Here is a 14,398-nt window from a genome sequence, read left to right as displayed (position 1 = left end):
TTTAAATGCTTGCTGTTGCCATTATCACAGCAACAAGAATTGTGGGGTTTTAATTTTAAACAGTCATTTGTAAACTTTTGGGGGGGCTTTTAAATTATTTTTCTTCCTTTTTGCATTTCTCACTGGCATACCTGAAAACTATCCATGGCATTGTCCCAAATGGCCACTTGAAGAAAATTCCAAATAGTACAGACATTATGGGTGTCCTCACTATAACACCCCCTGCTGACGCCAAAACAACAGTGTTCATCAAAGGAAGCCAATTTCCCCAAGGATCAAAACTAAAATCGGACATGTCTGAGTCGAGCTATCCTGTGTCTGTCATTACCTCCGTCACCAATGGTGGACAGAGGTTATCTTTTCATCCCGTCTGTCTGTCTGTAAGCAGGATATCTCAAAACGTTGTGGACAGATTCAGACAAAACTTGGTGGACAGGTTGGGTGTGTGACAAGGACGAATTGATTAGATTTTGGTGAAGATCCGAATCCGGATACGAAGATTTTAAGTGAATCTTCACCATTGGCCAAAAACGATCTACTGTATAGCACGATATTTCAAAGTACATTTGGACGGATCATGACAAAACATGGTGCATGATTTGGGTGGACTGACCAGAATAGGCCGATTAAATTTTGGGTGAGGTCCGAGTCCGGATCCGGCCTATCAGTGAGATACTGCAGCCTCCTCACTCTCTGAAGACCTGGACAAAATCACAGACTGGTCAAACAAGTGGAACATGTCTTTCAATCCTGACAAATCTCACTCTCTTACTATGTCTCTCCGAAAAGATCGACTGGACAACCCTCCCATCTACTTTCTCAACAATCCTCTCCAAGAAGTTCTGTCGCTCAAGCTTTTGGGTCTCACTATCTGCCATGATCTTTCTTGGGAAAACCACATTTCCAAGCTGGCCTCCAAAGCCAGTCGCCGACTGGGCATCCTCCGTCGTGCGAAGTCCTTCCTCGGCACACCTGAGCTCCTCACCACATACAAGGCTTTCATCCGCAGCTCAATGGAATACTGTTCTCCCCTATGGGCTGGTGCTCCTGCCTCACACCTGGCTCGGCTTCACGCTGTTGAATCCAAAGCTTTCAAAATCATTGGAATCTCCCGCGATGAAGCTATCTCTGAGGGCCTTTCACTCACTCACCGCAGGCAGGTAGGTGGTCTTTCTGTCTTCTACCGACTCCTCTCCGGCCTTGCTCCCCCAGCTCTCTCTGTGCTCTGTCCCCCAAATATTCCTACAGGTCGCACAAGATCTGCCAGCAACCCTCTGATGGTTAAACTGCCGAAATCTCGGCTCTCTGCTCACCTTCACTCTTTCATTCCTCTTTTCTCCCGCCTCTGGAACAAACTCCCACACTCCCTTCAATCCCTCTCCTCCCTCCAGGTCTTTAAAACAGCTGTTCACCACCATCTCTTATCTTCCCCCATCCAAAACCTTGATCTTTTCTACCCCCACTAATTCACCCCAGATCCACCTTGTTTGAAATTCCAACTTCTTTCCTGGAAATCCTGGCAGTGTCCATATGTTTATACCTCTCCCACCCCCCCCCCCCCTTCACATGCCTCCCCCCCAAAGCCCTCTCCCTCCCACAGATCTCTCCATGTCTCCATGTCTCTCGGTCCCTGCTCTCAAATGTTGTGTTTGTGTCCTTCCCCCTCTCTCCCCATCTTGTCTACCGCTCCCGATGTTATTTGTTTTATGTGTCTGTTTGTCCTTCTGTGTGATTAATGTTCGCTCTTTCACGAGCCTCGATCTTGTATACAAAAAAAATAAAAAATAAAAATACAAAACGTAAACTGTTGGCAGAGCTATGCTCCCTACCAAGTGCCGTTCCCGTAATCTTTCTGGAATCACAAGTGTAATTGGATCAAGCACACCAGCTTTGTCAAGTCCAAACCAATTTCATTAGATTCACACAAGATAATATAATCTGTCAATTTATCTTTTTATTATCCACAAATGTACTCCTTACAAAACTTTTAAAATTCACTTTTTATGTTATTCAATTAATATTTTCTCAATTCTTAATTTGGAAGTAGTAGAAGATCTTGTATAATTCTAATTGAAAAAGGATGAACTTCCTGGTTACAATGTCCATGTGTTTCCCTGTAAAGTGTTTTAATACTGCATATACAAGTTTCAAATCCTCGACTTCAATTCGTTTTTCTTTTTATACATTAGACAATTGCACAGATAGTAAATTACAGTCATGTGAAAACATCAACGGTAGAATGTATGTCCTGGGTATAAAACGTATGTGTCTGCGTCAGATCTTTTTGTCGTTTTAAATATCAAATATATTGTTACAGCCACGGGTTTCGGGATCTACTACGAGGAGAAGGTAGAGGGGGTGCCTCAGTTCCTCCCGGCCTACTGGACCTGAGGCCACCGAGCACGGATAACTGCATCCCAGCGAGTTGCTCATCAACCGCAAGCGCCAATTAGTCTACCAGGGTCCGCCGTCCAATTACCATTTACCTGTGCGTCACGTGGTTTTTTTAACGGGGTCTCACCCTCGATATGCATTGATCTTATATTTTAAGGTTTAATTAAATTTAGCCAAGCAAAAACTGCCAGTGCACATCGGACATAGACTGGAGACAATTAGTTGGGGAATAAAACCTCCCAGGCTAACACTACATGTGGACTAAACTAGACCAATGAAATGAAGGACAGGCACAAACAGATTGGAAGAACAATCAACAAGGAGGGGGTTTATTTACAATGGTGGGGACAAGGTGAAGCATATATGTAAGAAAAGCAATTTCATGTACAAGCAATCAAAAATGGACAAAGAGCAGAGTTGACCCGATCTACTTTGCTTATACTCCTTACCAAAATAACATTACAAGGCACCCAACAGACTCATCACGTGGAAATGTAGACAACAAAAGAAGATAGAGCTGTGCAAGGATTCTGCGACCTCTCAGCAAACGGATGAGCCCATGCTGCCCATTCACTGTTGGGGGGGCTGGGATGGGAGAGGGTGGGGAAGGAGGAATACTGGTGTTTAAGATGCGTGTTGAAGAGGTGTGAGGTGCAAGGAGGCTGTTGGAAAGAGGTGCGTATCAGTGAGGTTGCCCTGAAATGAACGGTTGGCAGTTTTGCCTTTGTTGAGCTCTTGTGCGTCCATAGCAGATGATTAGAAAATACAAAGAACGTGTGAGGAGAAAAATTAACTTAATGTGTGAAGTGATAATCTGCCCGGCTTTTTCACCACAGAATGCTCCCTGCACGGCACCGAGATCACTCGCTTGCCCAGTGCTCCATCCTACCAACTCTGTTCCACAGCTTCATCCCACTCGCTCCAGCTCGTTTCTGCCTTTTGCAGCATCCCACCTGACCAAGCCAAGAATCACCCGCGGAAAGTCTGGGATGCACTGCTTAAATATTGGCTTGTGGGTGCAGAGCTTTGGCAGGAATCAGGAACATCTCAAGGCATGGTTACTGGGATTGCGGCAAGCCCATTGGTGCACACATGAGCTCCTGAGTGATATCACTCTCCTCACGAGTTTGCTGTCATGGAAATTGCGTCATTACCACCCCAAATGACCCATGGCTCGGAACTCCTCACTTAACACGGAGCTGGTATTTTTCGGCTGCGCCTTTGAGGTGCGAATGTGCTCGGTGTCTGCATGCCATCACAGGCAAGTGGAGCGTCAGAGCTACTAATATAAATAAAGGTTACCGAGCGATTAGTGCACATTTGCACTTCATATTATCGAGGTCTGAGAGGACCAGGTTCAAAGTGTCCACCGCTGGTGCATTGCGCGGTTGTTCCCGTTGCTTTGAAGGTGGTGGCAGGCGTCTGCTGTGGCTGTGTGGTGATTGTGGTTGAGGCGGCATGATAGTTGAGTTGTGGTTGAGGCGGTGTGGTGGTTGAGTTGTGGTTGATGCGCTCAGCGAGCTTCTATAATGTTTCAATGAACTGAATTTGTAATAAATGAGCCTGAAATTTGTCTGAAGTGTGGGAAAATTCCATCCTTTGTCAGTGTCATCCAGATAGCTCAGATGTAGGGTTGGTGGCGGAGTTAGGGTTGGTGGCACCCGGGCCAAAGGTCAATTCTAGTGCCCCACGGGCACAGGCATAGTCGGGAATTTTTATGGGGTGGAGGGCATATGAAGGAGCCCTAAGCTTCACCAATAGGCTCCGCAGCAGAGGTAAGCTCCCCTACTAATTTCGAAAGAACACCCTATGATCTTTAATGTCTGTCAACTAGCGCCAGTAGACGGGAAGCCCAGGTTAACGTCCATCCAAGGGACGACGCACATTGATGAATCACCTTGACTGTGAAACACCAAGATGACAGTTTATAGCTGGGTCGGGATTCAAACCCAGAATAGACGGCTTAGAGGCGACGTGTGTGTACCTCCAGGCCATCCTACCAGCCCAAAACACTCGCTGAGGTCTCTCACAACGTTTACCCTTTTGTCCAGAGTCCAGATCACCCCTCCCCCACCCCCCCCCCCCCCTTTCTAGAAGAAGGCATGCACCTTCTTCGCTTTTTTCCCCCCACACACGTCTGTCCTCACCATAGGCGTATCTTGTATGCACACACGGGCGAGGTTAAGGAAACTTTACCCGTGAAAGAGAAAATATTGAGAATCATCCTCGGATGGCCACACACATTACAAAGAGGGTGAATTATAGAACAGTGTGCATTTCAACACTGATCTATATACTAACTGGATAGATGGGGAAGCTCATTTTTTGAAGCCATTTGTCCACCATCTTTGCTCTCCCATGAGTTCCCGCAAGCTGGATCATAGGCCAAACGAAGGTGAATGACACTTTATCGATGAAATGTGATTCCTCTTCACTTTTGATCATGACAGTCACGGATTTTACAACCGTAAGTAGCAAACAATGACATTTCATAAACACTATAACAATGCTTTTATCAACTCGGAAATGGACTAAAAACAAGTGGGAATGGAGTAAAATCAACTTATCAAGTGGGAAGGTGGCATTTTCATAGGAAATATGCACCTTGAAGCGAGTATTTGTGTTGATGCAAACAGGATTTTCTGTGTTGTGGGAGAAGGAATTTGGTGGATGGAACGCTTCCGATGGATTCAGGACCGTGGATGGAGCGCTTCCGGTGGATTCAGGACCGTGGATGGAGCGCTTCCGGTGGATTCAGGACCGTGGATGGAGCGCTTCCGGTGGAGTCAGGACCGTGGATGGAGCACTTCCGGTGGATTCAGCACCGCAGATGAAGCGCTTCCGGTGGATTCAGGACCGCGGATGGAGCGCTTCCGGTGGATTCAGGACCGCGGATGGAGCGCTTCCAGTGGATTCAGGACTGCGGATGGAGCGCTTCCGGTGGATTGAGGACCGTGGATGGAGCGCTTCCGGTGGATTCAGGACCGCGGATGGAGCGTTTCGGGTGGATTCAGGACCGGGGATGGAGCGCTTCCGGTGGATTCAGGACCGTGGATGGAGCGCTTCCGGTGGATTCAGGACCGTGGATGGAGCGCTTCCGGTGGATTCAGCACCGCAGATGAAGCGCTTCCGGTGGATTCAGGACCGCGGATGGAGCGCTTCCGGTGGATTCAGGACCGCGGATGGAGCGCTTCCGGTGGATTCAGGACTGCGGATGGAGCGCTTCCGGTGGATTGAGGACCGTGGATGGAGCGCTTCCGGTGGATTCAGGACCGCGGATGGAGCGTTTCCGGTGGATTCAGGACCGGGGATGGAGCGCTTCCGGTGGATTCAGGACCGCGGAAGGAGCGCTTCCGGTGGATTCAGGACTGCGGATGGAGCGCTTCCGGTGGATTGAGGACCGTGGATGGAGCGCTTCCGGTGGATTCAGGACCGCGGATGGAGCGTTTCCGGTGGATTCAGGACCGGGGATGGAGCGCTTCCGGTGGATTCAGGACCGCGGAAGGAGCGCTTCCGGTGGATTCAGGACCGTGGATGGAGCGCTTCCGGTGGCTTCAGGACCACTCGACCAATTAACGTTAGGCACCCTATCCAGTTCACATGGAAATCAGTGGATTCCAATCCAAGGCATAAAAAGTTAAAGAGGGACAAGGAATTGCCTCGCCACGTGATCATCGATGTCTCGCTAATTGTAATTGGGCTGTACGACACGAGACGTTTGCATCTAATCGACACGTATTATGTAATTACGTCATTATGAAATATCTGTGCAACAATTATAATTAACCCCTCCTTCCCTTTGGTCTGTTGTAACTGTTGGTTCAATTAAAGCCAATTAACACGTCATCAACGTACGACTTTATTTATGATAACTGAGAACAGAACTAAATCAATGGATACGTTTCCGAAACCCATCCCGCGCGTTCCTGGAACTCCAAGATGGCGTCGACAAATTAACTGGTTTATTATATACGTCCGAGCCCCGCGGACCCACAATGCACCACCGAGCTCAACATTTGAATTCGAATTAATTTTCTCAATCAAAATGAACAGGGACCAATTAAATAGCAGTAGAACTTTAAATTTTGATAACAACCACATTCATTCTTCCAAACATCATTTGATGAGTCTTTACATCCGGTAACATTTGGTTCATCGTATTTACTTCAGACATCCAAGGACCGCCCATTCTTTCTTCCTCCCATTTGTTTCTCCGTCGACTTCTCCCCGGTTACCAAATCTCGACCTTTACCTGTCTGTTCCTCTGTCCCGAACCCACGATGCGCCTCGTCCGGTTTCTCCTCAAAAATGTTTCCCTAGCTAGCATTCCTGGGAAGATCGAGTATTATTCCAAATTCTCTCCGTCCCCGCTTTCCATGAAACAGCTTCTGGACTTCGGTAAGCTTGTCTGTTTAACCCGTGTACCCGTGTACACGTGTACACACTTTTACCAATCCTGCTCGATTCGGAGTGCACCCGTCGGTTGAAGCGTTGTGTGAAAAAAAAAACAGCAGATAATATACCGCCCACCCCCAATCCCCGCAGATTATATTCCCACACCCCCAATCCCCGCAGATTATACCGCCCACCCCCAATCCCCGCAGATTATATTCCCACACCCCCAATCCCCGCAGATTATATTCCCACACCCCCAATCCCCGCAGATTATACCGCCCACCCCCAATCCCCGCAGATTATATTCCTACACCCCCAATCCCCGCAGATTATACCGCCCACCCCCAATCCCCGCAGATTATACCGCCCACCCCCAATCCCCGCCGATTATACCGCCCACCCCCAATCCCCGCAGATTATACCGCCCACCCCCAATCCCCGCAGATTATACCGCCCACCCCCAATCCCCGCAGATTATACCGCCCACCCCCAATCCCAGCAGATTATACCGCCCACCCCCAATCCCCGCAGATTATACCGCCCACCCCCAATCCCCGCAGATTATACCGCCCACCCCCAATCCCCGCAGATTTTACCGCCCACCCCCAATCCCCGCAGATTATACCGCCCACCCCCAATCCCCGCAGATTATACCGCCCACCCCCAATCCCCGCAGATTTTACCGCCCACCCCCAATCCCCGCAGATTATACCGCCCACCCCCAATCCCCGCAGATTATACCGCCCACCCCCAATCCCTGCAGATTATACCGCCCACCCCCAAACCCCGCAGATTATATTCCCACACCCCCGATCCCCGCAGATTATACCGCCCACCCCCTATCCCCGCAGATTATACCGCCCACCCCCGATCCCCGCAGATTATACCGCCCACCCCCGATCCCCGCAGATTATACCGCCCACCCCCAAACCCCGCAGATTATACCGCCCACCCCCAATCCCCGCAGATTATACCGCCCACCCCCAATCCCAGCAGATTATACCGCCCACCCCCAATCCCCGCAGATTATACCGCCCACCCCCAATCCCCGCAGATTATACCGCCCACCCCCAATCCCCGCAGATTATACCGCCCACCCCCGATCCCCGCAGATTATACCGCCCACCCCCGATCCCCGCAGATTATACCACCCACCCCCGATCCCCGCAGATTATACCGCCCACCCCCAAACCCCGCAGATTATATTCCCACACCCCTGATCCCCGCAGATTATACCGCCCACCCCCGATCCCCGCAGATTATACCGCCCACCCCCGATCCCCGCAGATTATACCGCCCACCCCCGATCCCCGCAGATTATACCGCCCACCCCCAATCCCCGCAGATTATACCGCCCACCCCCAATCCCCGCAGATTATATTCCCACACCCCCGATCCCCGCAGATTATACCGCCCACCCCCAATCCCCGCAGATTATACCGCCCACCCCCAATCCCCGCAGATTATATTCCCACACCCCCAATCCCCACAGATTATACCGCCCACCCCCAATCCCCGCAGATTATATTCCTACACCCCCGATCCCCGCAGATTAAACCGCCCACCCCCGATCCCCGCAGATTATACCGCCCACCCCCAATCCCCGCAGATTATATTCCCACACCCCCGATCCCCGCAGATTATACCGCGCACCCCCAATCCCCGCAGATTATACCGCCCACCCCCAATCCCCGCAGATTATACCGCCCACCCCCAATCCCCGCAGATTATATTCCCACACCCCCAATCCCCGCAGATTATACCGCCCACCCCCAATCCCCGCAGATTATACCGCCCACCCCCAATCCCCGCAGATTATACCGCCCACCCCCAATCCCCGCAGATTATACCGCCCACCCCCAATCCCCGCAGATTATACCACCCCCAATCCCCGCAGATTATACCGCCCACCCCCAAACCCCGCAGATTATACCGCCCACCCCCAATCCCCGCAGATTATACCGCCCACCCCCAATCCCCGCAGATTATACCGCCCACCCCCAATCCCCGCAGATTATACCACCCCCAATCCCCGCAGATTATACCGCCCACCCCCAAACCCCGCAGATTATACCGCCCACCCCCAATCCCCGCAGATTATACCGCCCACCCCCAATCCCCGCAGATTATACCGCCCACCCCCAATCCCCGCAGATTATACCGCCCACCCCCAATCCCCGCAGATTATACCGCCCACCCCCAAACCCCGTAGATTATACCGCCCACCCCCAATCCCCGCAGATTATACCACCCACCCCCAATCCCCGCAGATTATACCGCCGACCCCCAATCCCCGCAGATTATACCGCCCACCCCCGATCCCCGCAGATTATACCGCCCACCCCCAATTCCCGCAGATTATACCGCCCACCCCCAATCCCCGCAGATTATACCGCCCACCCCCAATCCCCGCAGATTATACCGCCCACCCCCAATCCCCGCAGATTATACCGCCCACCCCCGATCCCCGCAGATTATACCGCCCACCCCCGATCCCCGCAGATTATACCACCCACCCCCGATCCCCGCAGATTATACCGCCCACCCCCAAACCCCGCAGATTATATTCCCACACCCCTGATCCCCGCAGATTATACCGCCCACCCCCGATCCCCGCAGATTATACCGCCCACCCCCGATCCCCGCAGATTATACCGCCCACCCCCGATCCCCGCAGATTATACCGCCCACCCCCAATCCCCGCAGATTATACCGCCCACCCCCAATCCCCGCAGATTATATTCCCACACCCCCGATCCCCGCAGATTATACCGCCCACCCCCAATCCCCGCAGATTATACCGCCCACCCCCAATCCCCGCAGATTATATTCCCACACCCCCAATCCCCACAGATTATACCGCCCACCCCCAATCCCCGCAGATTATATTCCTACACCCCCGATCCCCGCAGATTAAACCGCCCACCCCCGATCCCCGCAGATTATACCGCCCACCCCCAATCCCCGCAGATTATATTCCCACACCCCCGATCCCCGCAGATTATACCGCCCACCCCCAATCCCCGCAGATTATATTCCCACACCCCCAATCCCCGCAGATTATATTCCCACACCCCCAATCCCCGCAGATTATATTCCCACACCCCCAATCCCCGCAGATTATACCGCCCACCCCCAATCCCCGCAGATTATATTCCCACACCCCCAATCCCCGCAGATTATACCGCCCACCCCCAATCCCCGCAGATTATACCGCCCACCCCCAATCCCCGCCGATTATACCGCCCACCCCCAATCCCCGCAGATTATACCGCCCACCCCCAATCCCCGCAGATTATACCGCCCACCCCCAATCCCCGCAGATTATACCGCCCACCCCCAATCCCAGCAGATTATACCGCCCACCCCCAATCCCCGCAGATTATATTCCTACACCCCCGATCCCCGCAGATTAAACCGCCCACCCCCGATCCCCGCAGATTATACCGCCCACCCCCAATCCCCGCAGATTATATTCCCACACCCCCGATCCCCGCAGATTATACCGCCCACCCCCAATCCCCGCAGATTATATTCCCACACCCCCAATCCCCGCAGATTATATTCCCACACCCCCAATCCCCGCAGATTATATTCCCACACCCCCAATCCCCGCAGATTATACCGCCCACCCCCAATCCCCGCAGATTATATTCCCACACCCCCAATCCCCGCAGATTATACCGCCCACCCCCAATCCCCGCAGATTATACCGCCCACCCCCAATCCCCGCCGATTATACCGCCCACCCCCAATCCCCGCAGATTATACCGCCCACCCCCAATCCCCGCAGATTATACCGCCCACCCCCAATCCCCGCAGATTATACCGCCCACCCCCAATCCCAGCAGATTATACCGCCCACCCCCAATCCCCGCAGATTATACCGCCCACCCCCAATCCCCGCAGATTATACCGCCCACCCCCCAATCCCCGCAGATTTTACCGCCCACCCCCAATCCCCGCAGATTATACCGCCCACCCCCAATCCCCGCAGATTATACCGCCCACACCCCAATCCCTGCAGATTATACCGCCCACCCCCAAACCCCGCAGATTATATTCCCACACCCCCGATCCCCGCAGATTATACCGCCCACCCCCTATCCCCGCAGATTATACCGCCCACCCCCGATCCCCGCAGATTATACCGCCCACCCCCGATCCCCGCAGATTATACCGCCCACCCCCAAACCCCGCAGATTATACCGCCCACCCCCAATCCCCGCAGATTATACCGCCCACCCCCAATCCCAGCAGATTATACCGCCCACCCCCAATCCCCGCAGATTATACCGCCCACCCCCAATCCCCGCAGATTATACCGCCCACCCCCAATCCCCGCAGATTATACCGCCCACCCCCGATCCCCGCAGATTATACCGCCCACCCCCGATCCCCGCAGATTATACCACCCACCCCCGATCCCCGCAGATTATACCGCCCACCCCCAAACCCCGCAGATTATATTCCCACACCCCTGATCCCCGCAGATTATACCGCCCACCCCCGATCCCCGCAGATTATACCGCCCACCCCCGATCCCTGCAGATTATACCGCCCACCCCCCGATCCCCGCAGATTATACCGCCCACCCCCAATCCCCGCAGATTATACCGCCCACCCCCAATCCCCGCAGATTATATTCCCACACCCCCGATCCCCGCAGATTATACCGCCCACCCCCCAATCCCCGCAGATTATACCGCCCACCCCCAATCCCCGCAGATTATATTCCCACACCCCCAATCCCCACAGATTATACCGCCCACCCCCAATCCCCGCAGATTATATTCCTACACCCCCGATCCCCGCAGATTAAACCGCCCACCCCCGATCCCCGCAGATTATACCGCCCACCCCCAATCCCCGCAGATTATATTCCCACACCCCCGATCCCCGCAGATTATACCGCGCACCCCCCAATCCCCGCAGATTATACCGCCCCACCCCCAATCCCCGCAGATTATACCGCCCACCCCCAATCCCCGCAGATTATATTCCCACCCCCAATCCCCGCAGATTATACCGCCCACCCCCAATCCCCGCAGATTATACCGCCCACACCCCAATCCCCGCAGATTATACCGCCCACCCCCAATCCCCGCAGATTATACCGCCCACCCCCAATCCCCGCAGATTATACCGCCCACCCCCAATCCCCGCAGATTATACCACCCCCAATCCCCGCAGATTATACCGCCCACCCCCAAACCCCGCAGATTATACCGCCCACCCCCAATCCCCGCAGATTATACCGCCCACCCCCAATCCCCGCAGATTATACCGCCCACCCCAATCCCCGCAGATTATACCACCCCCCCCCCCAAACCCCGCAGATTATACCACCCCCCCCCCAAACCCCGCAGATTATACCGCCCACCCCCAATCCCCGCAGATTATACCGCCCACCCCCAATCCCCGCAGATTATACCGCCCACCCCCAATCCCCGCAGATTATACCGCCCACCCCCAATCCCCGCAGATTATACCGCCCACCCCCAAACCCCGTAGATTATACCGCCCACCCCCAATCCCCGCAGATTATACCACCCACCCCCAATCCCCGCAGATTATACCGCCGACCCCCAATCCCCGCAGATTATACCGCCCACCCCCGATCCCCGCAGATTATACCGCCCACCCCCAATTCCCGCAGATTATACCGCCCACCCCCAATCCCCGCAGATTATACCGCCCACACCCCAATCCCCGCAGATTATACCGCCCACCCCCAATCCCCGCAGATTATACCGCCCACCCCCGATCCCCGCAGATTATACCGCCCACCCCCGATCCCCGCAGATTATACCACCCACCCCCGATCCCCGCATATTATACCGCCCACCCCCAAACCCCGCAGATTATATTCCCACACCCCTGATCCCCGCAGATTATACCGCCCACCCCCCGATCCCCGCAGATTATACCGCCCACCCCCGATCCCCGCAGATTATACCGCCCACCCCCGATCCCCGCAGATTATACCGCCCACCCCCAATCCCCGCAGATTATACCGCCCACCCCCAATCCCCGCAGATTATATTCCCACACCCCCGATCCCCGCAGATTATACCGCCCACCCCCAATCCCCGCAGATTATACCGCCCACCCCCAATCCCCGCAGATTATATTCCCACACCCCCAATCCCCACAGATTATACCGCCCACCCCCAATCCCCGCAGATTATATTCCTACACCCCCGATCCCCGCAGATTAAACCGCCCACCCCCGATCCCCGCAGATTATACCGCCCACCCCCAATCCCCGCAGATTATATTCCCACACCCCCGATCCCCGCAGATTATACCGCGCACCCCCAATCCCCGCAGATTATACCGCCCACCCCCAATCCCCGCAGATTATACCGCCCACCCCCAATCCCCGCAGATTATATTCCCACACCCCCAATCCCCGCAGATTATACCGCCCACCCCCAATCCCCGCAGATTATACCGCCCACCCCCAATCCCCGCAGATTATACCGCCCACCCCCAATCCCCGCAGATTATACCGCCCACCCCCAATCCCCGCAGATTATACCACCCCCAATCCCCGCAGATTATACCGCCCACCCCCAAACCCCGCAGATTATACCGCCCACCCCCAATCCCCGCAGATTATACCGCCCACCCCCAATCCCCGCAGATTATATCGCCCACCCCCAATCCCCGCAGATTATACCACCCCCAATCCCCGCAGATTATACCGCCGACCCCCAATCCCCGCAGATTATACCGCCCACCCCCGATCCCCGCAGATTATACCGCCCACCCCCAATTCCCGCAGATTATACCGCCCACCCCCAATCCCCGCAGATTATACCGCCCACCCCCAAACCCCGCAGATTATATTCCCACACCCCCAATCCCCGCAGATTATACCGCCCACCCCCGATCCCCGCAGATTATACCAGCCACCCCCGATCCCCGCAGATTATACCGCCCACCCGCAATCCCCACAGATTATACTGCCCACCCCCGATCCCCGCAGATTATACCGCCCACCCCTTATCCCCGCAGATTATACCGCCCACCCCCGATCCCCGCAGATTATACCGCCCACCCCCAAACCCCGCAGATTATATTCCCACACCCCCAATCCCCGCAGATTATACCGCCCACCCCCAATCCCCGCAGATTATACCGCCCACCCCCGATCCCCGCAGATTATACCGCCCACCCCCGATCCCCGCAGATTATACCGCCCACCCCCGATCCCCGCAGATTATACCGCCCACCTCCGATCCCCGCAGATTATACCGCCCACCCCCGATCCCCGCAGATTATACCGCCCACCCCCGATCCCCGCAGATTATACCGCCCACCCCCAATCCCCGCAGATTATACCGCCCACCCCCAATCCCCTCAGATTATACCGCCCACACCCAATCCCCGCAGATTATACCGCCCACCCCCGATCCCCGCAGATTATACCGCCCACCCCCGATCCCCGCAGATTATACCGCCCACCCCTAATCCCCGCAGATTATACCACCCACCCCCTATCCCCGCAGATTATACCGCCCACCCCCAATCCCCGCAGATTATACCGCCCACCCCCAAACCCCGCAGATTATAGTCCCACACCCCCGAGCCCCGCAGATTA

General features: G+C 54.5%; 1 protein-coding gene across 2 annotated transcripts in view; it reads left to right on the top strand.

The window, feature by feature from the left end:
• The first annotated feature begins 6,539 nt into the window (after window positions 1-6,539).
• Window positions 6,540-14,398, top strand: part of LOC137429638 (pyruvate dehydrogenase (acetyl-transferring) kinase isozyme 1, mitochondrial) — an 80,278-nt gene continuing 72,419 nt past the window's right edge. The window contains exon 1 of one of the 2 annotated variants that reach the window (XM_078779664.1): window positions 6,540-6,792. In XM_078779664.1, the coding sequence (XP_078635790.1) occupies window positions 6,675-6,792 (118 nt within the window). In that variant the 5' untranslated portion in view covers window positions 6,540-6,674. The remainder of the gene's footprint in view (window positions 6,793-14,398) is intronic. The other variant, XM_078779665.1, reaches the window with a different exon arrangement.

Source organism: Myxine glutinosa, chromosome 6 (genome assembly GCF_964187855.1).
Source record: "Myxine glutinosa chromosome 6, kmMyxGlut1.1, whole genome shotgun sequence".
NCBI lineage: Eukaryota > Metazoa > Chordata > Myxini > Myxiniformes > Myxinidae > Myxine > Myxine glutinosa.
The sequence above is the reverse complement of the archived record's forward strand: the minus strand, read 5'-3'. Positions and strand labels throughout refer to the sequence as shown.